Here is a 22,660-nt window from a genome sequence, read left to right as displayed (position 1 = left end):
CCTGGCCTCTTTTACTGCCTATGACGAGAGCGTTCGTTATTTGACGTGTGATCCACAAAGCCACGGCGAATGCTCTTCAAAACCTGATTTGGGGCAGCACAGCACAGGGGGTAGGTGTCTCTGTGAGTGATCCACCAGCAGCAATGTCGCACGCAGCCTGAAGTGTTTACTTTCGTTCTCTGTTTTGTGCAGATTTTTGGGTGTAAACAAATCACAGTCTGATGGCTCTATCTTTTTTATACTGGGGATTCACGCCACGGCAGTCTGAATCCTTTTCCAGACACTATAAGACCTGCGGTCTTTTAAACAACACTGCGGATGGGAATAATGGATGGATATTATTCTATAAAAGTGATTTGCTGGCAATCCACATAACAGGCAACATCACATTCACGCCAATCTTTGACGGAGCAGTGTTCAACAAAACAACATTACTTTTGAGAACCTCCTTCCAGCAACATCATTTTAACATCAATATTGAGTGATATCATCAATTTGATGTCATAGACTGTCCCAGACTCCATATTTGGGCAAGCCTGAGACAGAACTCGATATATGAACTCCCAATACAGATTTACAAAAATATTGATATGAATTATTTTAAACCTAGAATCAAGCCATCCTCTGATGAATCATGACCATAAAACCTTTGATACTGTGAAAAGAAAAAATAATAAGTGTGAGAGCAGCTCGGCAGCATCCAAACGAGCACACGCACACGCACACACACACACACACACGCACACACACACACGCACACGCACACACACACACACACACACACACACACTGAGAGGCCTCTTCCAGACGTCATAAACGTTCATAATACTGTGGCAAAAAAAGTAAACTTAAATATTCAAATATTTTATTTTATTGTATTATTTAGTCATGATTCACCAGGGTAGCCAGATAAGTCGCCCTCTTTCAAAGTCGCCCCCAAACTCGTTTCCCAACGGGTCTGTGGCCTTAAGCTAGATGCAGAATAGACTAAAATCAAATATTTGCTTCTGGGGGTCCCTGGAACAAAATATTTTGTGATGGGGGTCCGTAGCCAAATACATATCATTCTGGGGGTCCTTCACATGACAAAGTTTGAGAAACACTGATGGCAACTTAGGTTTTTTTCAGAAAATTGTTATGATTTAGAAGACATTTGTAGAATGTGCCTATCAGTGGTTAAGGCAGGGCTCGAGACTAACGGCATCCCTACGTCCCAGGGACTTAAATATATGTGTTCGGGACGCAAATGAATCTCCCCTGGGACGCATTCGGGACGTAGAGGATTTTTTTGAGCCAACGGCGCAAATCAATGTCACTGCTCAAACCATGGTGTGCAAACTCGCAGCATGAGACTCACAGAAAATGAATAGGCTATGATGTAAACAGAATGTTTAAGAAGTTACCACAGGCAGTGCTGATCATCCTTTTCAGGTACTTAGTTGCTAAAATGCTGCGCAATTTGAAGAGATTAACTAGCAGAATGAGGCAGAGAAGTGAGAGAACAGACTGTCTGGGTTACAACTAGTGGAAAATAGCCGATCTACAAGCTGTGGCTGAGAGATAAATCTTAGCATCCCGCCCCCTGCTTCGCCTCATAAAGAGTAACGTTATATGATTTGGATTGTGATTATTAATGAAAATGTAAAACGGAACACTGTCAATGCACCAAGCACAGACACATAGCCTACGTTTAGTGAGCAGCACGAGCAGTTGTTTGGATATTGGAGTAGGACACATTGTAATTAAATCAACGGTTTGTTTAACTTTTGTCATCTCTATAAACCTATAGCCTATATTCCCAATTACAAGACGTTATGTGAATATGTTCGTCTAATCGTCTAATCAACTTCATCACAACCAGCCGTGAGCCGTGCAAGCTGGCATTCATTTTACAAAGTTCCCGTGCCGTGTGGCAGCTTATTTTCTCCAGTCCAGTAGTGTCTCTAAAACTCTCAAAAACAACCGGTCCACTCATAATAAATAACTCCATTTCGGAAGCAGTTCATCTGAATCGCTTGCTGTGAAGCACAGAGCAGACTGCACGCGTCTGCACTCTCCACTCGATGAAGCGTGGATGGCACTGGTTATACTTCTTTCAGTACGACGGTGTTGTGCGGTGCGGTGAGCATATAGACGATCTAAAAGCCCTCAAAGCCCTGAGGATGCGCGTAGTTGTAGGGTTGTAGATTAGCGCGCAACACGTTCGTACGGACAAAGTACAAACCCAGTTTTACCGTAATTCCTCCAACAGTCGTGCATGATTGGTTCTTTAGTTTACCGTATATGACAATCACACCAGCAAACTGGCTGAGGTAAGATTTTTAGAAGCCACAAATGACAGTATAAAAATAGAAAGGATTGTCAAGCCAATTTCACCAGCAGCAACAACAACAACAAAAACAACAACAACAACAATATAACAACAATAACAATAATAATACATATTATTATAATAGTAATACTAATAGGCCTGCAATAATTTATTATTATTTTTATTATTTTTTGGGACGGATTACATTCATTTGGGGACGGTTCAATTTGTATTTTGGGACGGTCCCGGGACGTAGGTGAAAAAAGTTAGTCTGGAGCCCTGGGTTAAGGACCCCCAAAATGTGTTTTTGGCCGTGGACCCCCATCTCAAAATATTTTGTTCCACGGATGGACCCCTATTGCAAACTTCTTTGTTCCAGGGACCCCCAGAAGTACAGATTTGATTTTAGTCTAATCTGCATCTAGCTTAAGGCCACAGACCCGTTGGGAAACAAGTCTGGGGCGACTTTGAAGAGGGCGACTTTTCTGGTATTCTTCACCAGCATCCTGGATGGCTTGACTCTAGATTTAAAATCATTTTGTAAAAGTCTATGGGAAAAATTATTGGACGATTCTTTTTGTGGCACCAGAAAACCACGCCCACTGCTATTCCCTATATTACGCTTTATTACACGGCTTGATGTGGCCAAAATGCATATCATTTTGGCGGTCCTTGGCATGAAAATGTGTGAGAACTACTATATACTAAGTAAGAAATCAGATGTGCTGGTCGCAAAAAAGCTGGCGGCTCGCTATCATTGTTTTTGTAGGCGATGCCTTGTAAGCGGCTAGGCTAGAAGTTCAGGGACATAGTAATCAAATGTATGTAGCATTAAAAGATTACACATTTCTATTGAATATCTTAATTACAACGAAACAAAGTTATTTTTTAAGGGTAACCATTGTATAATTGTAATATTACACTTGAGTGTGTGTGTTATCGTGAATATCGGCACGTCTGCATTGCTGCGTAATATTGCAATATTACTTCATATTAATATTGTAATATTGCTTAACCCATTTAGGCCTAGAATTATTTAATTATTTAGCTATTGAAAAATAGCAGATCTACAAGCTCACAGTGCGGCACCGAGTGCCGCACAAAAGTTGTGAAAATGTGTGCAAATCTTTGAACATATGTATTTTTAAAGTGAACGTTTGTATCTCAAATTTTGCTTCTGGGGGGTCCCTGGAACTAAATATTTTGAGTTGGGGGTCCGTGGCCAAATACATATCATTTTGAGGGTCCTTCTTATGAAAAAGTTTGAGAACCACTGACATAGTAGTCTCTCAAGAACAGACTAACTGAGCTCCAGTTAAGTGAAAAGGACCTTTTCTTTCATGATGGCTAGCCAGATTGCTGAAATAGAAAGTTTTTGGAAAAACCTTAAGAAGGGATTCAAAAGACACTTATAGAATCAGGTCAAAATTCAAATTTTCATGATTTTTCAAAAATAGCAGATCTACAAGCTCGCAGCGCGGCACTCGGTGCCGTGCTGTGAGCTTGTATATCTGCTATTTTTCAATAGTTAAAGCATTCAATAATTCTAGGCCTAAATGGGTTGTTAATTATAACATGCGCTTTCCCTCTCTCTCTCCCTCTCTCTCTCTCTCTCTCTCTCTCTCTCTCTCTCTCTCTGTGTCCAGGTGAACTTCGTAGTGTGCCAGCTGTGTGCAGTGCTGACGGCGCTGTGGTTCCGTGTGTACCTCCACCCCAGCACCACCTCCCCCTTCACCAGGCATGTGGTGGCCACGCTGCTGGGGCTCTACTTCGCCCTCTTCTGCTTCGGATGGTGAGTGTCTCATCCTCATCCTCATCATCATCCTCAACCCATTTAGGCCTGAACGCAAATATGTGTCACTTTACATTTGAACCACTTTAACCATTATTTTATGCTTTAGCTATTGAAAAATAGCAGATATACAAGCTCACAGCGCGGCACCGAGTGCCGCGCTGCGAGCTTGTAGATCTGCTATTTTTGGAGAAAAGAAAAATCTTTGAATATGTCTTTTTTAAAGCGAACAACTCAAATATTTACTTCTGGGGGGTCCCTGCAACAACATATTTTGAGATGGGGGTCCGTGGCCCAAATACATGTAATTTTGGGGGTCCTTGACATGACAAGAGTTTGAGAACCACTGATTTAGAAGAAGGATTATAGAATTGGGTAAACGATATTCAAAGACTTGCACAAATCTTCAAGATTTATCAAAAAGAGCAGATCTATAGCCAATAATGGTTAAAGTGGTTACATGACACAGATGTGTTCCTGGTTTTAATGGGTCGAGTAGGCTACATTACTAGAGTAAATGTACTTAGTTACTTTACATCAGTTTTGAAAGAAACCAGTGTGGTCCTTTAATCCAGTGGTTTTCAAACCTTTTAGCTTTTAGGCTTCAGTAACCCCTTTTTCCTGATTGCTGAATCCAAGTACCCCCTTTAATCGACGACAACATTTGGTTTAAAACTGACATCAAAGGTCCGTTTTTATGTCATTATGTTGAAAATAAGAGTAGGTTGCCTATTTCTATTCAGTAGCAGTTGTGCTAGTCAAGATTTGTACTTAATTTGGTTTAAAGCTTTACAGAGCAGCACGATAACATACATTTCCTCCACCGGCTGTCTTGTCAGTCAGTCAGTCAGTCACGTCACATCACACTTTTGCCCTACTCATATCTCCGCCACCGTTGCCCCTATTAGTAGAGTCAGTAAGACACATTTGACTTCAAGTCAAGTCATATCCATGCCAAACTTTGCACACACACTCCTTGGCTGCCAAACCACAGCCAAACCACAAATCATTTCTCACATGGCCCTCTTCCTAGCGCCACCATGAGGCCGATTCTTGCGAAACACAATCTTATTAGGGAGTCTTACTGGTTAAACATAACAGTAAAATAAATGTTTCCATTTTCTCTCAAGTACCCCCTGTAGTACCTCTGAGTCACAGAGGTACTGCTTTAATGGATGGCGTCAGGGCAGTCCACACCTTTGTTGGCAGAGCAGTAGAATGGGAACTTTCCCATGTTTGTTCTAGATATCTGGGTGCTACCAGATCACTGTCTCTCCCTCTAGTGTTGTGGATGTGGGTGTCACAGAAACCACCACGTCTGTCTGTCTGTCTGTCTGTCTGTCTGTCTGTCTGTCTGTCTGTCTGTCTGTCTGCCTGTCTGACAGGAATCAGGTGTGTTAGTTCTCCAATTGCAGTGTGAGAGCAGCTTGGCAGCGTCCAGACGGGTCGATAGGGCACACACACGCACACCCTCACGCGCACATACGCACGTACATACTCACGCGCGCGCACACACACACGAGAGTCCTCTTCCAGACATCACAAACGTTCATAAACGGTCTTGTGTCGTCTGTCTGCACTGCTGATTGGCTGCGTTGAAACTTGAGACAGGAAGTAGTAGTGGAGCGCCGACTGAACGTTGCAAGCGTACTATGAATGAACAGAGCTGTGATGGTGTCAGGTTGAACATGGAGGCCTGTTAGTGCACCTCTGGATTATAGGGCCTAGCAATAGATAGTAGATAGCAACTAGAACTGCACTCTGTCCAGGTGCCAATGTGCCCCTTGTGCACAAGTAGGCCATACATGGCCTACCCCATTATACCTGTTGTCATATATGGACACAGGCCATATGTTTGCCTGTGTCCATTTAAGCCCATATGAACATCAGAACACGTCATACTGATCACATTCAATACGTAACCATGGCATTGTGTGTTGACTCATGTAGCGTACGTGATGTCAGAGCCTTTTATGAAGTGATGTCACAATGAGTCAGCGCTTGCGCCGATTTCCTCCGGAACAGCCTGATGTCAACAATCAGTTCCGCATACGGAGATTCCGAACGTTTCGCACCGGTTCGGGAAAACCGCGCATCGGGTCGGCCCGGCACTGCACTCCGCGCCGCGGTGGGGAACGCGCGTGCCGAATCTGAAGCCGGTGGGACGAACGGTTCTCGAGATACGCGGATTACATACACGCAGACACGCACGCAGAGACTTCTCGCATTTATTGTAAGATATTTAATATATATTTCAAATATTTATAGACACATAATCAATGTTGAGTACAGGACTTTTACTTGTAAAAGATTATTTATGCATTGTGGTTAGGTTACTTTTAGTAGATTTATTTTTTAATTGTTTAATTGCTGCACTAACTTTGCAACTTTCCACTTAAAACCACCCAATTTTATACATTATATTGTATTAACATGCTCTACCTTACAAATGGGATAAAACATTACATTGTATTCATAATACTTTAGTTACATAGTGCCGGTTTAAGTACAGTATAGTATATTGCACTGTGCGTTGCACATGGCGGTTTGTCAATACACCAATGGGACACATGCATCAGCACAGTGCCGATAGGGTCAGCTCTTTAGCCATTCTCCCAGGGCTCGATCCATGTTTAGCATTCAGCCCTAAAAAAAAGATGGCGTCCATTAAAGGCTGCAGGGTCGATGCCTGGCTCATTTACGTTCCTTGTCTTTCTGTCCGTATGTCTCTCTGTCTGTGACCTACAGTATTGGCCTGTCTGACTGTATTTGTTTCTGCCTCCGTGTCTTTCTGTGATCTCTGTGTCTGTCTTTATGCCTGCCTTTCTGCAACCTGTCTGTCTGCGTGTCCGTCCCTGGTTGGGGAGAATATTATACTTTTTGTTGTTGCTGTTGTTTTTTTCTGACCTTCTTTACTACTACAGAATAATGGAGTGAAACAAAATGAGAATTCAGGCTGATTGTCAGGCTACCCTATAGGTCAATTTAGTTCAATGTGTCCACTCAGAGTTATGGGGTTCCTTGAAAATAGAAAGTCGAAGAACCACAAATTTGCCACGGATCAGGACAATCTTGCCATGAACCAGTGGCGTCAGTTCAGCAAAAGCTGGGGTATGGCAAAGATGGGAGTCCTCATGGAAAATAGGCATTACATTTTGTATAACACGGTTCTATTGTGAAAATAGCCGATCTACAAGCATGTAGATCGGCTATTTTCACAATGTCTGGAAAAAACGAGTTTTGACAGTTTTTTTACACAGGTTTCTACGGTTTCTTGGGCTGGATATGGCAGCCTGAAACGGTTGTGCGGCTAAACTTGGCATGTTAGTAAACGTGCCACAATTAACAATAATGCATTGCACCTGTGCAGCTGACCTGCGGAACCTGGGAATATACCGTTTTGTCAAGCTGGGCAGAATATAAGTGTGGAGAATATAATACCTACCATTTTGTAAAATTTTGCATTTGTAGTTATTTTACTGTAATTTAACAACATAATAGACAAAGAGACATTCATGGATTTATATTTAAAAGTAACTTTTATTTTCCCCCCTGGACCCAGGGTATGGCAGCTGCATACCCCTGCCATACCCAATTGACGCCCCTGCCATGGACACATTGATGGCCCCTGCACATCGCTCCAATGAACATGCAGTGACCAATGGCGTATCTACCTTTCTCTATCTATCTATGGGCGTTGACGTGCATACTTCCTGTGTTGCAGGTACGCGCTGCACTTCCTGGTCCAGAGTGGGCTGACCTATGGCATCATGATCCTGGCGGGAGTGGAACACATGCACAAGTAAGACAGGAGAGACAGTGATGGAAGAACATGCTCACATGTTTTACTTTAGTAAAAGTATCAATACCGCAACGTCGATGCGCGTTGTTACAAGTTCAAGTCCCGTATTCAAAAATGTACTTGAGTAAAAAGTTCAAAAGTATCGGCATCGGAATATACTTGACCCATTTAGGCCTAGAGTTATTGAATGTGAATGAATCTCTGAATGCTTTAACTATTGAAAAATAGCAGATATACAATCTCGTTTTGCTCTTGCAAGTACACGCCCACTGCCTGATCTACAAACCCTACAACGTGGCGCGGAGCGACACAGTTTGATCTTGGAAATCTGTGCGCCACACAGTCATACGACTAATCATAAATCAGGCACCATGAGAAGCAGACAACACGCACGCCACGCAGCACTTTACCAGTTTAGCAGGGGAGAGAGAGGGTAAAAGTCAGAGTTGAACAGAGGCATGGATGGACATGAAACGTGTCAAAGTGAACTCATATTATCATCAAAATGGGACACAAATTCCTTATTGAAGCGTTTTTTTCCTCCATTGTGCGAAGCGATGCGATGGTGTGTTGTGTGGATAACACGTTAATGTGTTTGTGTGTGCGTGTGCGTGCGTGTGTGTGTTGCAAGGCAAACAGTCCCCGTGACATTTTGTATTCATTATATGATGTATTATTGCTTTGTTCAAGACCGACTCAATCTGAATAGAATCCTGTAGCGTGCTGGGCGCCCGACTGTTCAAAACGGCAAGTGTGAGCCCGTTTAGATTATCTGGTCAGAGAATCTGAAAGAATGATCCTGTAGTGTAAATTTTCATTTTTTTTTTTTTTTTTTTAAAGATGTCAAAATTACCTGAGATCAGAGAGATGCTTTTCTCTGTTTGTGTGTTCGCTCCCTCGTTTAGCTGATTGAGAAAATGTGTGTTCATGTGTGTCCATTCTAGTGGATGGACACTTTTTGAGCGGTGGTTACACCGTCTCCTATACGTGGCCGTGTGTGTATGCGTGTGTGTGTGTGTGTGTGCGTGTGTCCGTGTGTCCGTGTCTGTATGTAGCCTGCAGAGCCTGCAGTACCTTTTCTGGCCACACATGTTAAGGGAGGGGCGCTGTTGTTCAGGCCAGACACACACACACACACACACACACACACACACACACACACACACACACACACACACACACACACCGACCACCGCTCAGTTCACACGGGTGTGATTTTTTTCATTCAAACAGCTCTATCTCTGGAACCATTTGTCCGATTGACAAAATTCTTTTTGCCACTGAATCACAACAACTGTGTCTGTTTCTGTGGGGAAAAAAATTATAAAAAAAAAAATCATTTTTTTTCATTGCATAGTAAAGAAAAACATACAAAATCTTGGCACAGCTACCTTGGAGCCATTTTGGCATCTGGCACAGAATGAGTTAATGCTACCCGATTCAGTCGGGCCAGATTATCTGTTAGTGTATGGCCAGCTTTAGTCCACTTCCTCCCGAGCGCTACTGTGTTTATTCTACTAACAAGAACACCACACGTTGAGGGCAGTGAGGTGACAACCGGCTGAGTAATATTGTTCATGGGTTAGGTTTAGACTGAGTAACTGTCCAAGCCAAATGGCAGACGAGGATGAATAACCCAACATGATAAAGACACCAAATTGTATTGGTTATTCGGCCATTGTAGCTTGTCTTTCTGTTAGATCATTCCTACACAAATCACTCTGTATATTGTTATGTTATGTTATGACATGACATGACATGACATGACATGACATGACATGACATGACATGACATGACATGACATGACATGAAGAGGCATTATTTGTTGCAGGTACTGTTTGGTGGTGGCTCTAGGATATCTGAGTTTCTGCCAAATCACCAGAGTCTATGTGTTCGACTATGGAATGTACTCTGCTGACTTCACTGGGTAAGTCTGTCTGTCTGTCTGTCTGTCTGTCTGTCTGTCTGTCTGTCTGTCTGTCTGTCTGTCTGTCTGTCTGTCTATCTCTGCTTCTCTTTGGGTGCGCACAAGTAGTAGTCCTCATCCTTATGACTTGCTGTACATATTTTCTTTTTGAGCGGTGCTCCTGGAAGGAGATAAGCTCCAACATGTGGCTTTGGGCCCTAAAGTAAACTGAAGCAAGTGTGGCCTACATTTGGCCTAGACATGGCCTGCATCTTGGCACAAACGGCTCAAAGTTTGTTGTACGCCCAGGGTCCCATTGGCCATGCTTCGCAGGACGTGGTGTGATTGGCTAGCGGGATGCCTGATGCCGCTCACTTCAGACTAGGTGTGGTTTTATTCCGTTTGTCATGGCTGCCAGTTCCCACCTGATGTTCCCACCTGATGTACTGAAGAACGTTGTCAGGCTAGGACTTAAGTCTAAGATGTACAGGTCACCATTGGATGTGGATGTCATGTAATATAACGGTTCCTCCAAATTTTTACAAATATGTATATCCCTCCCTAGTAGTGTCCTTAGAAAAGACACAAAATGGTATTTTGAGAGTATTTAGTTTCCGTGTCATGATGTATTTCCTTGTGAAACGAGGGCTGTGGGTGTCTCAGCCAGTCACCTCCCGACCAGACCAGTGGCTTCAGTTCAGAAAAAGCTAAGGTATGGCAACATGACTGTCTTGCACACGCGCCTTCGCGCGCGTGCAATACACCAGTCGTGTTGCCATACCTTAGCAACAGGCATGATACATTTATTTTAAATACATTCTATTTTTCCCCCGTTTCTTCGGTTTCTTGGGCTGGATATGGTTGTTCAAGTGCAGCTAAACTTGGCATGGTAGTAAACGTGCCACAATTAACAATAATCATTTGCACCTGTGCAGCTGACCTGCAGAACCTGGCAATACACCATTTTGTCAAGATGGGGAGAATACAATGTGGAGAATATAATTATAATACCTTGTTAAAGTGACCATTTTCTAAAATTTTGCATTTGTAGTTATTTTACTGTAATTTAACAGCATAATAACCAGCACAGATAGACAAAGAGACATTCATGGATTTATATTTAAAAGTAACTTTTATTTTCCCCCCTGGACCCAGGGTATGGCAGGTGCTTACCCCTGCCATACTCAAAAGACGCCTCTGGACCAGACTAGACTATGATGAGCTCTGATTTTGGGCAAAACATGCTCTCTCTCTCTCTCTCTCTCTCTCTCTCTCTCTCTCTCTGTCTCTCTGGGAATAAGAGAGTGAACTTACTGTAATGAAATAATTAATTGAAAGACTAAACACTGTCAAAACGAGTGACAGTGTTTCTCCCTCTCCCACTCTCTCTCTCTCTCTCTCAGGCCCATGATGGTGATTACACAAAAGATCACTAGCTTGGCGTTTGAAATTCACGATGGTGAGTCTGTCCTCTATTGTAAACTATATAAATGAAGAACTCTGTAGACTATTTAAAGAACAAAATATTCTGCTGTATGAAGAACTGCATATCCGAATGACTAGGCGTATTGTTTACGGTTATGTCTGAGTCATAGCGACGTGGCCGTGGTCCTGCCTACAGCATGTATGGATGTATTGGTTTTGTTTACGGTTATCTCTGAGTCATATATGGCGTGGCCATGGGCCCGTGGTTCTGCCTATATAAGGGCGTATCGGGTTTGTTTATACTAGGCTAGATGAAGAATTACATAGAATATTATAGATGAACTATATTGATGAACTAGAAAGGTGTGCTACTCAAATTGCATATCTGCACCAGGCTATGTTGCCTATCCAGAGCTGTCAGTCATCGGTTGTAGCCGCCAGGACACAGGAAGTTTTAAACCTTTTTTGTGTTTGTGGTGCCCCCTATGGGAAGAAGTGACAGCGATTTTGGAGGTGCACTCTATAGAGTGCCCTCAACATGCGATTCCAATGTGGGTATGATTGGATGTTGGCTGTCATGATAAATGGCCTTTTCTTTGGTTAAGAAAGAGGCCCCGATTACAGGCAAACCTCATGGAGGTCAAAACCGCCATATGTGACTCACATATGAGATCATTTGTGCCTAATTTGAACATTTGTGGCATTTGTGGTCCCTGCTGCTGAGGGTGCAATACTTAAAGGGGGCCTGTCACCTAAAGGGTTACTGTCACTTAAAGAATCATCTTAAAAAACAAGTTAAAGCCAATCAAATGAATTGTCTGTATAGCCTGACTGTATGACTATTTACTGTACTGGTCAGCTGTTGTTGGGCAGATTACACTGAGACAGTTTCAGACTGTTTGAGGATGCACACTGGAGAGAGACCACATGAACTACTGTATCATACTATCAGAATTTCGGGGCTGACAGCGGACCTTTAACATCCAAGGGTGAGTGAGAAAATAGTAGCCTAGAGAATGAGACTAGCAGCCAAAGACACCAAGAGCTGCTGGCCAGCAAACCTGTGCTGTGGGAACCAACACGTACAACGAAACTATACGATACCAGGAACAATTAACATAACATTGTGGTCAAGAAGAACAAGACCAAGTAACAAAAACATGAGAACAGACCACGGCCATTTGTCGGCATGACCGTCAGTCATATCTAGGTTAATAGGGACACCAGGGTTAATGTCTGCACTGTCCTTGCTAAGTGTTTTGTTTCCTCCAACAGGCATGGCCCGTAAAGAGCAGCATCTCACACCTGGACAAAAGATCCTGGCCATAAGGTTCGTCATGAAACATTTCACTTGCTTGTTTGGCTGAATGTCCTGTCAGCAGGGCAGGAATTTCATGAAGGCCATGAATGCCATAGCTATCATTGCCCCCTCAGTTTGACCAACCAATGGCATGACCTGAGGCCACAGTAGCCTTAATGCCCCAGCTGACTGTACCACTTTCTCCTCTGTCTCTTTCTTGTCAATATGTAGACAGTAGACACCAGTGTCTCTTTCTTGTCATGTAAACACCAGTCTCTCTATTTCAATGCAGATTAGGTTGTCATTCCTAATCCTAACCCTTAAATTAAAAAAAGAAATGTGTGCCCTTAGAAAATTGCAACACCAAAGGCCAAGTGGCCTTGCCCCTAAAATTACGTAATTCTAGGCCTGCCTGTCAGTGTATGCAGTATGCACTCACTGGCTTCTGTTTCACCTGTATGAGTGAAATAGTGTTAATTTTAGTCATCTAAAAGGTTACAGTCAACCAAAGGTTTTATTTTATTCTACTAAATCTACAGTTGATTAAAATGTATCTTGGCAGTGAGGGACGGGTGAGATCTGTGCACGTTTGTTTGCATTTTATATGGTAATGACTCTGGGGAGAGTCTATCCTGCAGCGCCTCCCAGAGGGCATTGGGTAAAACAGGTGATGCCTTTTCTCCTACCTTTTAACTGTTCTGCTGCTGTTGACGGCGCTCACCGTCATTGAAAGGGTTAATACCATGGCGCCGTTGACGGTGAGGACTGTGAATCTTACTGTATATACAGTAAAGATATTATTACTTACTGTACGTCGCTCCGGTCCCGCCCGCATCGGCAATGTCCGCGATTTGTTTACAACGCACGTCGGGCGTGCACGCGAAGTTAACGTCCTCCATAGTAAATCCATTGAGAGGCCCATAAATAGACTTCATTTTCTCCAAAAGGGACATTCTTATACAAAGGATGGTCTCCACTCTTCCATACTGTACACAAAAGGTGGGCGCAGCCATGTTCTCTTGTGGGCCCACACTGTCATGTGACTAGATGACGTAATCGTTGCCGTCAAGTGATAATCCAAAAAAACAAAAACAAACCCCTTCCGGCCCTTCAAAATAATAGCGGCGGCCTATGGAGGAAACGGCGTGGCACCGAGGCACCAAGCAACTTTCAGATTAAGAGGCACTAATTGTGTTAAGAAGGTATATTTGTAAAATAAAATGTATTCAGCACTCGCCTGCATTGTGTGTAAGTTACATGACTGTGTTGTGCACCTGGAAATGGCCAATTTACAAGCTCTCAGTTTCAGAAACTTTTGAAACATACAATAGGGACGGGTTGTTAAAAGTAAATAAGAGCCAACATACCGGTATGGGCTGTAGTTAATACACTGTACGCCTCTCTGTGTTGTGCACGAAAAGTTCAGTGTGTGTGTGTGTGTGTGTGTGTGTGCGTGCGTGTGTGCGTGTGCGCGCGTGCGTGCGTGCGTGCGTGCGTGCGTGTGTGCGTGCGTGCGTACCACAGGAGGATGCCCAGCCTGCTAGAGTACTTCTCCTATAACTGTAACTTCATGGGTATCCTGGCCGGCCCCACCTGCTCCTACAACGACTACATCGCCTTCATAGAGGGCGGGACCTGTCGCCATAGAGACATGATGGAGGCCAATAGGAAAGCCGGCAGGAAGCTACGGCAGAGCGAGCCCTCCCCCAACGTGAGTGGACTTCAGAGTGTACAGAGTGTGTTCTTAAAGTCATACTTTGTCCCACTTTTTTGAGCAGTGACTCCTGGAAGGAGCTAAGCTCCAACATATGGCTTTGTCTGGGCTCAGAAGTGTGGCCTACATCTGGCCTACATGTTGGCACAAAACGCAACGCGAGTTTGTCATACACCATCGGTCACATTGCCCAAGCTTCGCAGTAGTTCACCCCCCAAAATGACTTTTTTTATATTGATTACTCGCCATGGAGACTTGAGTTCAATAACATTTAGTTTTTTAATCACATTTATAAGACAAATACTTTGATTACAATAAATGTACCCCCTTCGATTCCGGATGGGGATGAGGAATGCGACAATGGCATGTGTATGGCATCAATAGAAAATGTTTCATTTTGGGGGTGAACTACTCCTTTAATGAAATTGCTGGTCTCTCTCCAGCCACCTGCACACATAGACACTAGACAGACATCAAAGTGGGCTTGACCCCCTGCCCTTTTATCTGCCTTTAAAAAGTGCCCTCTCCAGACCATGAATGCATTTTTCACTATGGTGAAAGAAGTGCAAACGCCCTCTTTCCATGCCATACCTGAAGACAGCATTCAAGAGAATTGCCTTATCCAAACTCTCCTGAACTTGAATGCAGCTTCTTATGTTGAAAGAATTGCCCTCTCTGTGTAGAAACCCACGTCGTTACACCACATCTCCAGTATTCACTTGATTATGCTTGGTTCAGCGTGGTATGAAGTACCGCAAATAGCCAACCTCCAAGCTCACAACGCGACGCGAGCTTGGAGGTCTGCTATTTTCAATGTTTCTACCAAAAGGCCCTTTTTGACATTTCAACCCCTAACATCCTCTGCACATCCCTGTACTGCAGGGGTGGGCAACTTTGATGATGGTGAGGGCCACTATATTTCCACCTTCACTCCCGAGGGCCACATTGCATATTGCTACTTCCTACTTTGTCATTCTAGTATCTCATACAAAAATAGCAGATCTACAAGCTCAAAACGCATCGCGCTGCGATGCGTTTTGAGCTTGCAGATCGGCTATTTTTGCTTTTTTTAAATTGGAATCCTGAATAATTTTTTGTTATTTTTTATTATTGTTATCCTGAAATGTAACATTTTGATTTAATTTCAAACACATTTAGTTATATATCCATGTTGACTCTATGAACCTAAATACAAATACCTACATTGGACATAAGAAATGCATTTTAATACTACTATACTAGTCATTGAGCTACTAATATAGACTGACGGAATTAAAGCAGGTCATGTTTGGAATTGTTAACAGCTGAAATCAATAATATATCAGTATTCCGGTATTAACCTGTGGGCCGCATTAAGTGAAGGTGAGGGCCACAAGTGAAGGTGTGGCCACCGGGCCGCCAGTTGCCCATGTATGCTGTACTGTCTCTCCCTGTCAGATGGTGGTGGTGCAACGCTTTCCTCAAAACATAATCACTAAAATATCATCACTGTCGGGCAGAAACCTCTGTCTCACAAAACTAGTGAAAACAGCCGATCTACAAGCACACAACGCCTCGCGATGCGAGGCGTTGTGTGCTTGTCGATCTGCTGTTTTCACTAGATTAGTACATTTTATAGATGATAAATACAAAATGAACGGTTTTGGACATACAAGGTTTCCACCCGACAACGATGATATGCTATAAATATAAGGTGCTGTGAGTGAAAATTATAATGTGGGTGCCTCGGATAAAAAAAAACTATTTATGGGGTGCCCCAAGACAAAAAAGTTTGGGAACCCCTGGTATAAAGTACCGAAAATAGCCAACCTCCAAGCTCACAACGCGTCGCGAGCTTGGAGGTCTGCTATTTTCAATGTTTCTACCAAAAGGCCCTTTTTGACATTTCAACCCCTAACATCCTCTGCACATCCCTGTCTCTCCCTGTCAGATGGTGGTGGTGCAGAAGCTGTGCACGTGCATCCTGTCGCTGCTGGTCTTCCTGTCCGTGTGCAAGGTGTTCCCGGTGGAGAGGAACATCGACCAGGCCTTCATCTCGTCCACGCCCTTCCACCAGCGTGTGGTCTACCTCTACCTGTCCATGCTCACCACCCGGCCCAAGTACTACTTCGTCTGGACCCTGGGTGGGTGGCAGTCTGTCTCATAGTTTGATTCAATATAATAATAACTCTCAAATACCTGGAACGCGCCCGAGTCGCGTTAGATTTGAACCACTTTAACCATTAGTTTATGCTTTAACTGATGAAAAATAGCAGATATACAAGCTCACAGTGCGGCACCGAGTGCCGCGCTGCGAGCTTGTAGATCTGCTATTTTTGAAAAGTCGTGAAAATGTGTGCAAGTCTTTGAATATCTTTGACCCGATCTTTGACCCGACTTCTAAATCCTTCCTCTAAATCAGCTGTTCTCAAACTTTTTCATGTCAAGGACCCCCAAAATCACATTTTTTCGGCCGCAGACCCTTATCTCAAAATATGTTGTTCCAGGGACCCCCCAGAAGCAGAGATTTGAGTTACAAAAGTCTGCTTTGAAAAATATATATTGAAAAATTTGCACACATTTTCACGATTTTTCAAAAATAGCAGATCTACAAGCTCGCAGCGCGGCACTCGGTGCCGCGCTGTGAGCTTGTATATCTGCTATTTTTCAATAGTTAAAGCATTCAATAATTGTAGGCCTAAATGGGTTAATATAATAATAACTAGAAATACTGTTCCTACGAAACAGCGTGGGCTTGCATGTAACACCATGTATGGGCACAAAGATCTACCCTTTGGCTGCACCTCATTGGCTAAGGGCCCTGCCTTTGTACTGTCGGTACAAAGGCAGTGTCTTACGTCATTTTGAGGAGAACTTGACTGATAGATTACGTAATTTTGAGGAGAACTTGACTGATAAATTATGTCATTTTGAGGAGAACTTGACTGATAAATTATGTAATTTTGAGGAGAACTTGACTGATAGGTTACGTAATTTTGAGGACAACTTGACTGATAAATCACGTCATTTTGAGGAGAATTTGATAGATAAATAATGAAGATAACATACAAATAATACATTTTATTTATAACTTGCTTTACATTCTTACGAATCTTACGAAGTGCTATAGGTTTAAAACGAAAAAAGAAAAAACTGTAAAACAAGGGGGGAAAAAAACAGTCCATTACATGGACCCGACCCAGGACCCAATTTAGCAAGACTAATGGGTCAGAGAAAAACTAAGCTAAAACAGGGCAACAACAAAAATAACTAGGATCATTTAGAACATGCTTTGTTAAAAAGGTATGTTTTTAGTCAATTTGTATAAGTATCAGTGGACTGTGGAGCTCTCTGATGTTCGGGGAGGGCCTTCCACAGACATGGGGCTGCATAGCAGAAGGCCCAGTTGCCCATGGTGCGGAGGTTGGTGTCGGGGATAAGTTTTAGCCATAGTCTTCTGAATAAAATTCCACTTAGCTGCATGACGAAAATAGACGATCTATAAGCTCACAGTGCGTTGTGAGCTTGGAGATCGGCTATTTTCGGAGCATGACACATCACACACAACCAAGTATGGATCTCTGCCTGTCTACCCGTCTCTCTCTCTCTCTGAGTCTCATGCATTGTGGTGTTTTCAGCCGATGCCATCAACAACGCGGCGGGGTTCGGCTTCAACGGTTACAACGCGGACGGCTCTCCTCGCTGGGACCTGATCTCCAACCTTAGAATAATGAACATAGAGGTGAGACACACGCACGCACGCACACACACGCACGCACGCACGCACTAGGTGTTGGGGTCCCAGTTGGTACCCTGATGGAGTAGAGTAATGTACAGATGATTTGGTACCCTGCCTGCCTTCCTGCCTGCCTGCAGTGTAAATGGGCACTGTGTTGCCCAAAAATAATAAAGAAAGTAAGTAAATAAATTGATAAATAATTACTGACTGACTGACTGACTGACTGACTGACACAATTCAATTCAAACTGTATTACAGACACACCTGGGGGGTCTATAGAGAGCATAATTGTAGGCCACTTTTCTCCATGCTTTCTGCACCACAATACATGGTGTTCATGGGAGTACAAAATGCTTTAAAAAGTGCACACTTTGACGGGTTGAACACTTTCTGAGCCTAGGAAGCCAAGGCAAAGGATTTGTGGCAGTGTCTAGACATATCTCTATCATAATGGATATTATCAGTAAAAATGTGGCCACGGTTGGCCTACTTAATTTCCTGGCATAAAGAAAGACGACTGTCACATTAAGTGAAAAGCTGGGAAGACAAATGTCTTATCCCTCATTTTGGCTTCTCACTATCATGACCCTAGTCTTTTCTGCATTTGTTAGCTGCTACTGTATAACCCTCCACTGTATGGACAAAATGAATGACGTTAACCCTGTTATGTTTTCATTCCAGTTTGCCACCAGCTTCAAAGTATTCCTGGACAACTGGAACATCCAGACAGCTCATTGGCTCAAAAGGTAACGGGAGGGGCTTTCCTTCTTCGACCTCATTGGTTCTAACTCTAATTTAGGCCTAGAGTTATTTAATGCTTTAACTATTGAAAAATAGAAGATCTACAAGCTCGCAGCGCGGCACCGCCGCAAGCTTGTAGATCTGCTATTTTTGAAAAATCTTGATTTTGAATATATCTTTTTAAAACCGAACATTTGTAACTCAAATATTTGCTTCTGCGTGGTCCCTGGAACAACATATTTTGAGATGGGGGTCCGCGGCCAAATACATGTAATTTTGGGGGTCCTTGACATGAAAAAGTTTGAGAAACACTGATTTAGAAGAGGGATTTAGAAGGCATTTTAGAATCGGGTCAAAAATATTCAAAGACTTGCACAAATGTTCATGATTTTTCAAAAATAGCGGCTCTACAAGCTCGTATTCCCCGTGATTCCCCAAACGAGGTTACAACTAGCGACCATTTGGTAACAGAATGGCGAATCTGTGGCGTGTGTAGCCGTATGAAACGGGACAGTCCACACCCAGGCACCGAGTGGAGACCAGCTGCCATTAGCACAGCAACAGTATTGTCACAGACAGTCCCTCTGGGATATGGGATAGAAACGGCAGACCATGGTCCCTACACCACAGCTATAAAAAGCTAGATGCCTCATTCGACTCTGCAGTTCATTGGAGTGACGTGCAACAGTTGTAGTCTGGACTTCCTGGAAAAACCAAGGGACTGCTGCCAGTCAAAGTGACTACTGGCAAATCACAGCACATCTTTTCCGGGACTTATCCAAGGACTACAATTCAATTCAACAGAGCCAGTTCCGATGTTGCGCGGCTCAGCTGTTCTTACAGGCTGCGTAGGTAAAGACCCTCCCCCACCTGCCTCTGATTGGCCTAGCAACATCTGTATGTGTGACACACGGATTCCCTTGGTCCCTCGATGCATATGCCCCAGAGCCGAAGGAGGCCGTCTACCTTTCTATGTCTATGCCCTACACTGGACAGTGTGTGTGTGTGTGTGTGTGTGTGTGTGTGTGTGTGTGTGTGTGTGTGTGTGTGTGTGTGTGTGTGTGTGTGTGTGTGTGTGTGTGTGTGTGCGTGCGTGCGTGCGTGCGTGCGTGCGTGCGTGCGTGCGTGCGTGCGTGCGTGCGTGCGTGCGTGCGCGTGTGTAAAATAGCAGATCTATATCTGTTATTTTTGTTATAGTTAAAGCATAAAATAATGGTTAAAATGGTGAAAACTTTACAGGTTTTTGTTAAAAGGTTAAATTACTACTGTATCTGATAGTAATCATTGCTATAGAGCAGCACTATTAAACATGCAGCCCATGGGCCCGTCATGGTCATAGCAATACAAATATATTTTTTCTTTCAGTGTGGACAAATAATTTCGGAGAATAAGCTATTTTTGTCTTGTTTTATACAATACTTATTTTTTTGCTTTGTTCCAAAAGAAGAAACTTCATGTCATCATTAATGATTCCATGAAAATCTTTTTGTTCAATGAGGTTTGGCCTTATACATGGAAACATGGCTATTTCTGTGTGTTCTGGGTTGGACTACAAAATCATTGTCTAAAAGTCCAAAATAGGACCATCATTTTTAGCTTGCGGCCCTTGGACTTTTTGTATTTTGCTGAGTGGCCCCAGCTGAGCCATCTTAAAGGAGTAGTTCACCCCCAAAATGTATTTTTTTCTATTGATTACTCATGCCATGGAGACTTGAGTTCAATAATATTTTTTAATTTACCCCCCAATCATTCCAGATGGGGACCCAAATGCATTCGGGTCCCCATCCGGAATCAATGAGGATAAATTTACTATATTCACATTTTTGTCTTAGGAATGCAACAAATACAAAAACACATTATTGAACTCAAGTCTCCATGGCGTGAGTAATCAATAGAAAAAAAGTCATTTTGGGGGTGAACTACTCATTTAAGTTGAGTAGCCCTGCTATAGAGTGTTTGTTCAGTAACGGGGGTCTCTCCACCTCTTTAAAGGTGATACACCATGCATTTGTCATATTGTTTATGTCCCAAAAACGTTTTTCAAAAGGTTTGAGGCTAAATTACCACTCCTGAATAGAGAGCCTCTCTCATTTTTGAATGGCTCTCAGAGCATTTTCAGCTGCAGTACCAGCCTTGGCCTGAACTGCGCAGCAAATCTGGACAGCCTGTTTTGAGAACCTGTGGGATGCTTTTAACCTCCGCCTTCCCAAAACCAGAGAAAGACACAACGGTCAGAAATGGGACTTTGTGAGGATAGAAGGTGCTAGTGGCACCCCAAAAAAAGGTTTTAAAATAGGAAAAGTTAAATTTCATGGTGTATCACCTTTAATAAACAGAAAATAAATGTTGTTCTGTCAATCAGGCTAGAGCACCCATTGATCAGCTTATGTTTATAGTGTTCAAGTTCCAATGTTGCCTGCTCATTTCTTTGGGTGTGTGTGTGTGTGTGTGTCTTCACTTGTTTAATCTTTATCCTGTCTGAGTTCTCTATCCTGATTGGCTAAAATTGGCATCCTGACCTGAAAATTAGCCCGGAGAGACACAGAGACCCCTGTTACTGAACACTAGCAATGAGCAGCCTACTTCAGAATACAGAGCCATAAATAACACTTACTTTAAGCAAAGAAAATCACTAAGGAAGGATTGGCGTGCAAGAACCTTACTTTGTAGATTAAATAGATTACAAACGCCTATGCATTATATAATTGATATTTTTCATGCACGCACACGTATGCAATATGACAGAGACATTCCATTAATTCTTGATAGATTGTCTAGTCTGTAGTCTTTGCCGTCGGGGTGACAACCTCATATGTCCAAAACCGTTCCCTTTTTTATTATCATTTTCAAAACGATTTAAAATAGTGAACATTGGTGATCTGCAAGCTGGTGTTTTGAGCTCTGGTAGATCTGCTGTTTTCACCGCTTTTCGTGTTACACGCTTGTACGCTGAAGTAGGGCGTTCGTTTACGAAAATGCAGATACAAGGTTTCTGCCGGACATACGTGCAGTTTCTGTACCAGCATGGAGAAAGAGAGAGAGATGAGCATTGTAATTTCTCATTCCAACAGAATGGAGGTGTAATTCCACTAATGGTGTTACATCATTCTCATGTAATACATCATGTAGTGATCCAACAGCCAACCCAAAGCTCATGCTTACCTTGTACAAGTCCGCCATCTAGTGGTGAATAACCGGTACTCAGGTTTCATCATCACTTTCCCCATGGATCCATATTATGACATAAAGGAGTATTTATCTTTAAAACTCCTTTTCACATAATTTTTTTGTGTACAAATGGTTGTGTGTGCGTGCGTGTACTTGTATTACACCCACAAGTATAGTACAATTTGAGAAATATGCATTGTGAGGATAATTTATTTTCCTGTCCTCACAAGAGATATAGTTGTTTTATGATAATAAAAAGGATAATAATAAAAGAAAAATGATTAGAGAGTTTTACAATTTGTTAACACATGCAGTGCCTAACACGTTCACTGACGTTTTAACGATTCCTCCCCGTGGAGTGGCGCGTTAAGCGCCGCGTTAACTGGTTACCATGGTAACCAATAGCCAGCGCTCTACAGAGGGTGGGAGTGAGGGAAATAATGTAATGATGCCTTGCGAAATAATGTAGTCAGGACATCCGGCCGTCCACTGACATGTAAGGCAATTCATAAGATTGCCCTACTTCCGAAATGTTGACGTCTTCACAAGGATAGTAGTCTCGCATAGCCAGACAACTATTCCACAATCTCTGAATGCTATATAGCAGGGGTGGACAATTCTTTTTTTCCATGGGGCCACATGAACAACAGAAAATATTGTGGAGGGCCGGGCCAAAAGGCAGTGCTCCCCGCAAGATGTGCTCCCCGCAAACTAAACACACAGCTTTACCTTACTTTAGTAAACCAGTAAGACTCCCTGTAATCGGGAGATAAGCGACCGTC

The 22,660-nt window shown here is 43.0% G+C and overlaps 1 protein-coding gene across 1 annotated transcript in view; it reads left to right on the top strand.

Moving 5' to 3' along the window:
* The window catches only part of mboat2b (membrane bound O-acyltransferase domain containing 2b), a gene marked incomplete at both ends in the record, with an annotated part of 68,888 nt that overhangs the window by 43,297 nt on the left and 2,931 nt on the right, over positions 1-22,660 (top strand). The window contains 9 exons of the mRNA XM_080744772.1: positions 3,958-4,103; positions 7,828-7,905; positions 9,738-9,833; positions 11,216-11,271; positions 12,513-12,567; positions 14,062-14,248; positions 16,182-16,374; positions 17,869-17,972; positions 18,651-18,715. Of these exons, the coding sequence (XP_080600898.1) occupies positions 3,958-4,103; positions 7,828-7,905; positions 9,738-9,833; positions 11,216-11,271; positions 12,513-12,567; positions 14,062-14,248; positions 16,182-16,374; positions 17,869-17,972; positions 18,651-18,715 (980 nt within the window). The remainder of the gene's footprint in view (positions 1-3,957; positions 4,104-7,827; positions 7,906-9,737; positions 9,834-11,215; positions 11,272-12,512; positions 12,568-14,061; positions 14,249-16,181; positions 16,375-17,868; positions 17,973-18,650; positions 18,716-22,660) is intronic.

The sequence above is a fragment of the Nannobrachium achirus genome, assembly GCF_963921795.1.
Source record: "Nannobrachium achirus genome assembly, chromosome: 16".
Lineage (NCBI taxonomy): Eukaryota > Metazoa > Chordata > Actinopteri > Myctophiformes > Myctophidae > Nannobrachium > Nannobrachium achirus.
Note: the sequence above shows the minus strand (reverse complement) of the source record. Positions and strands in the feature narration are given on the sequence as shown.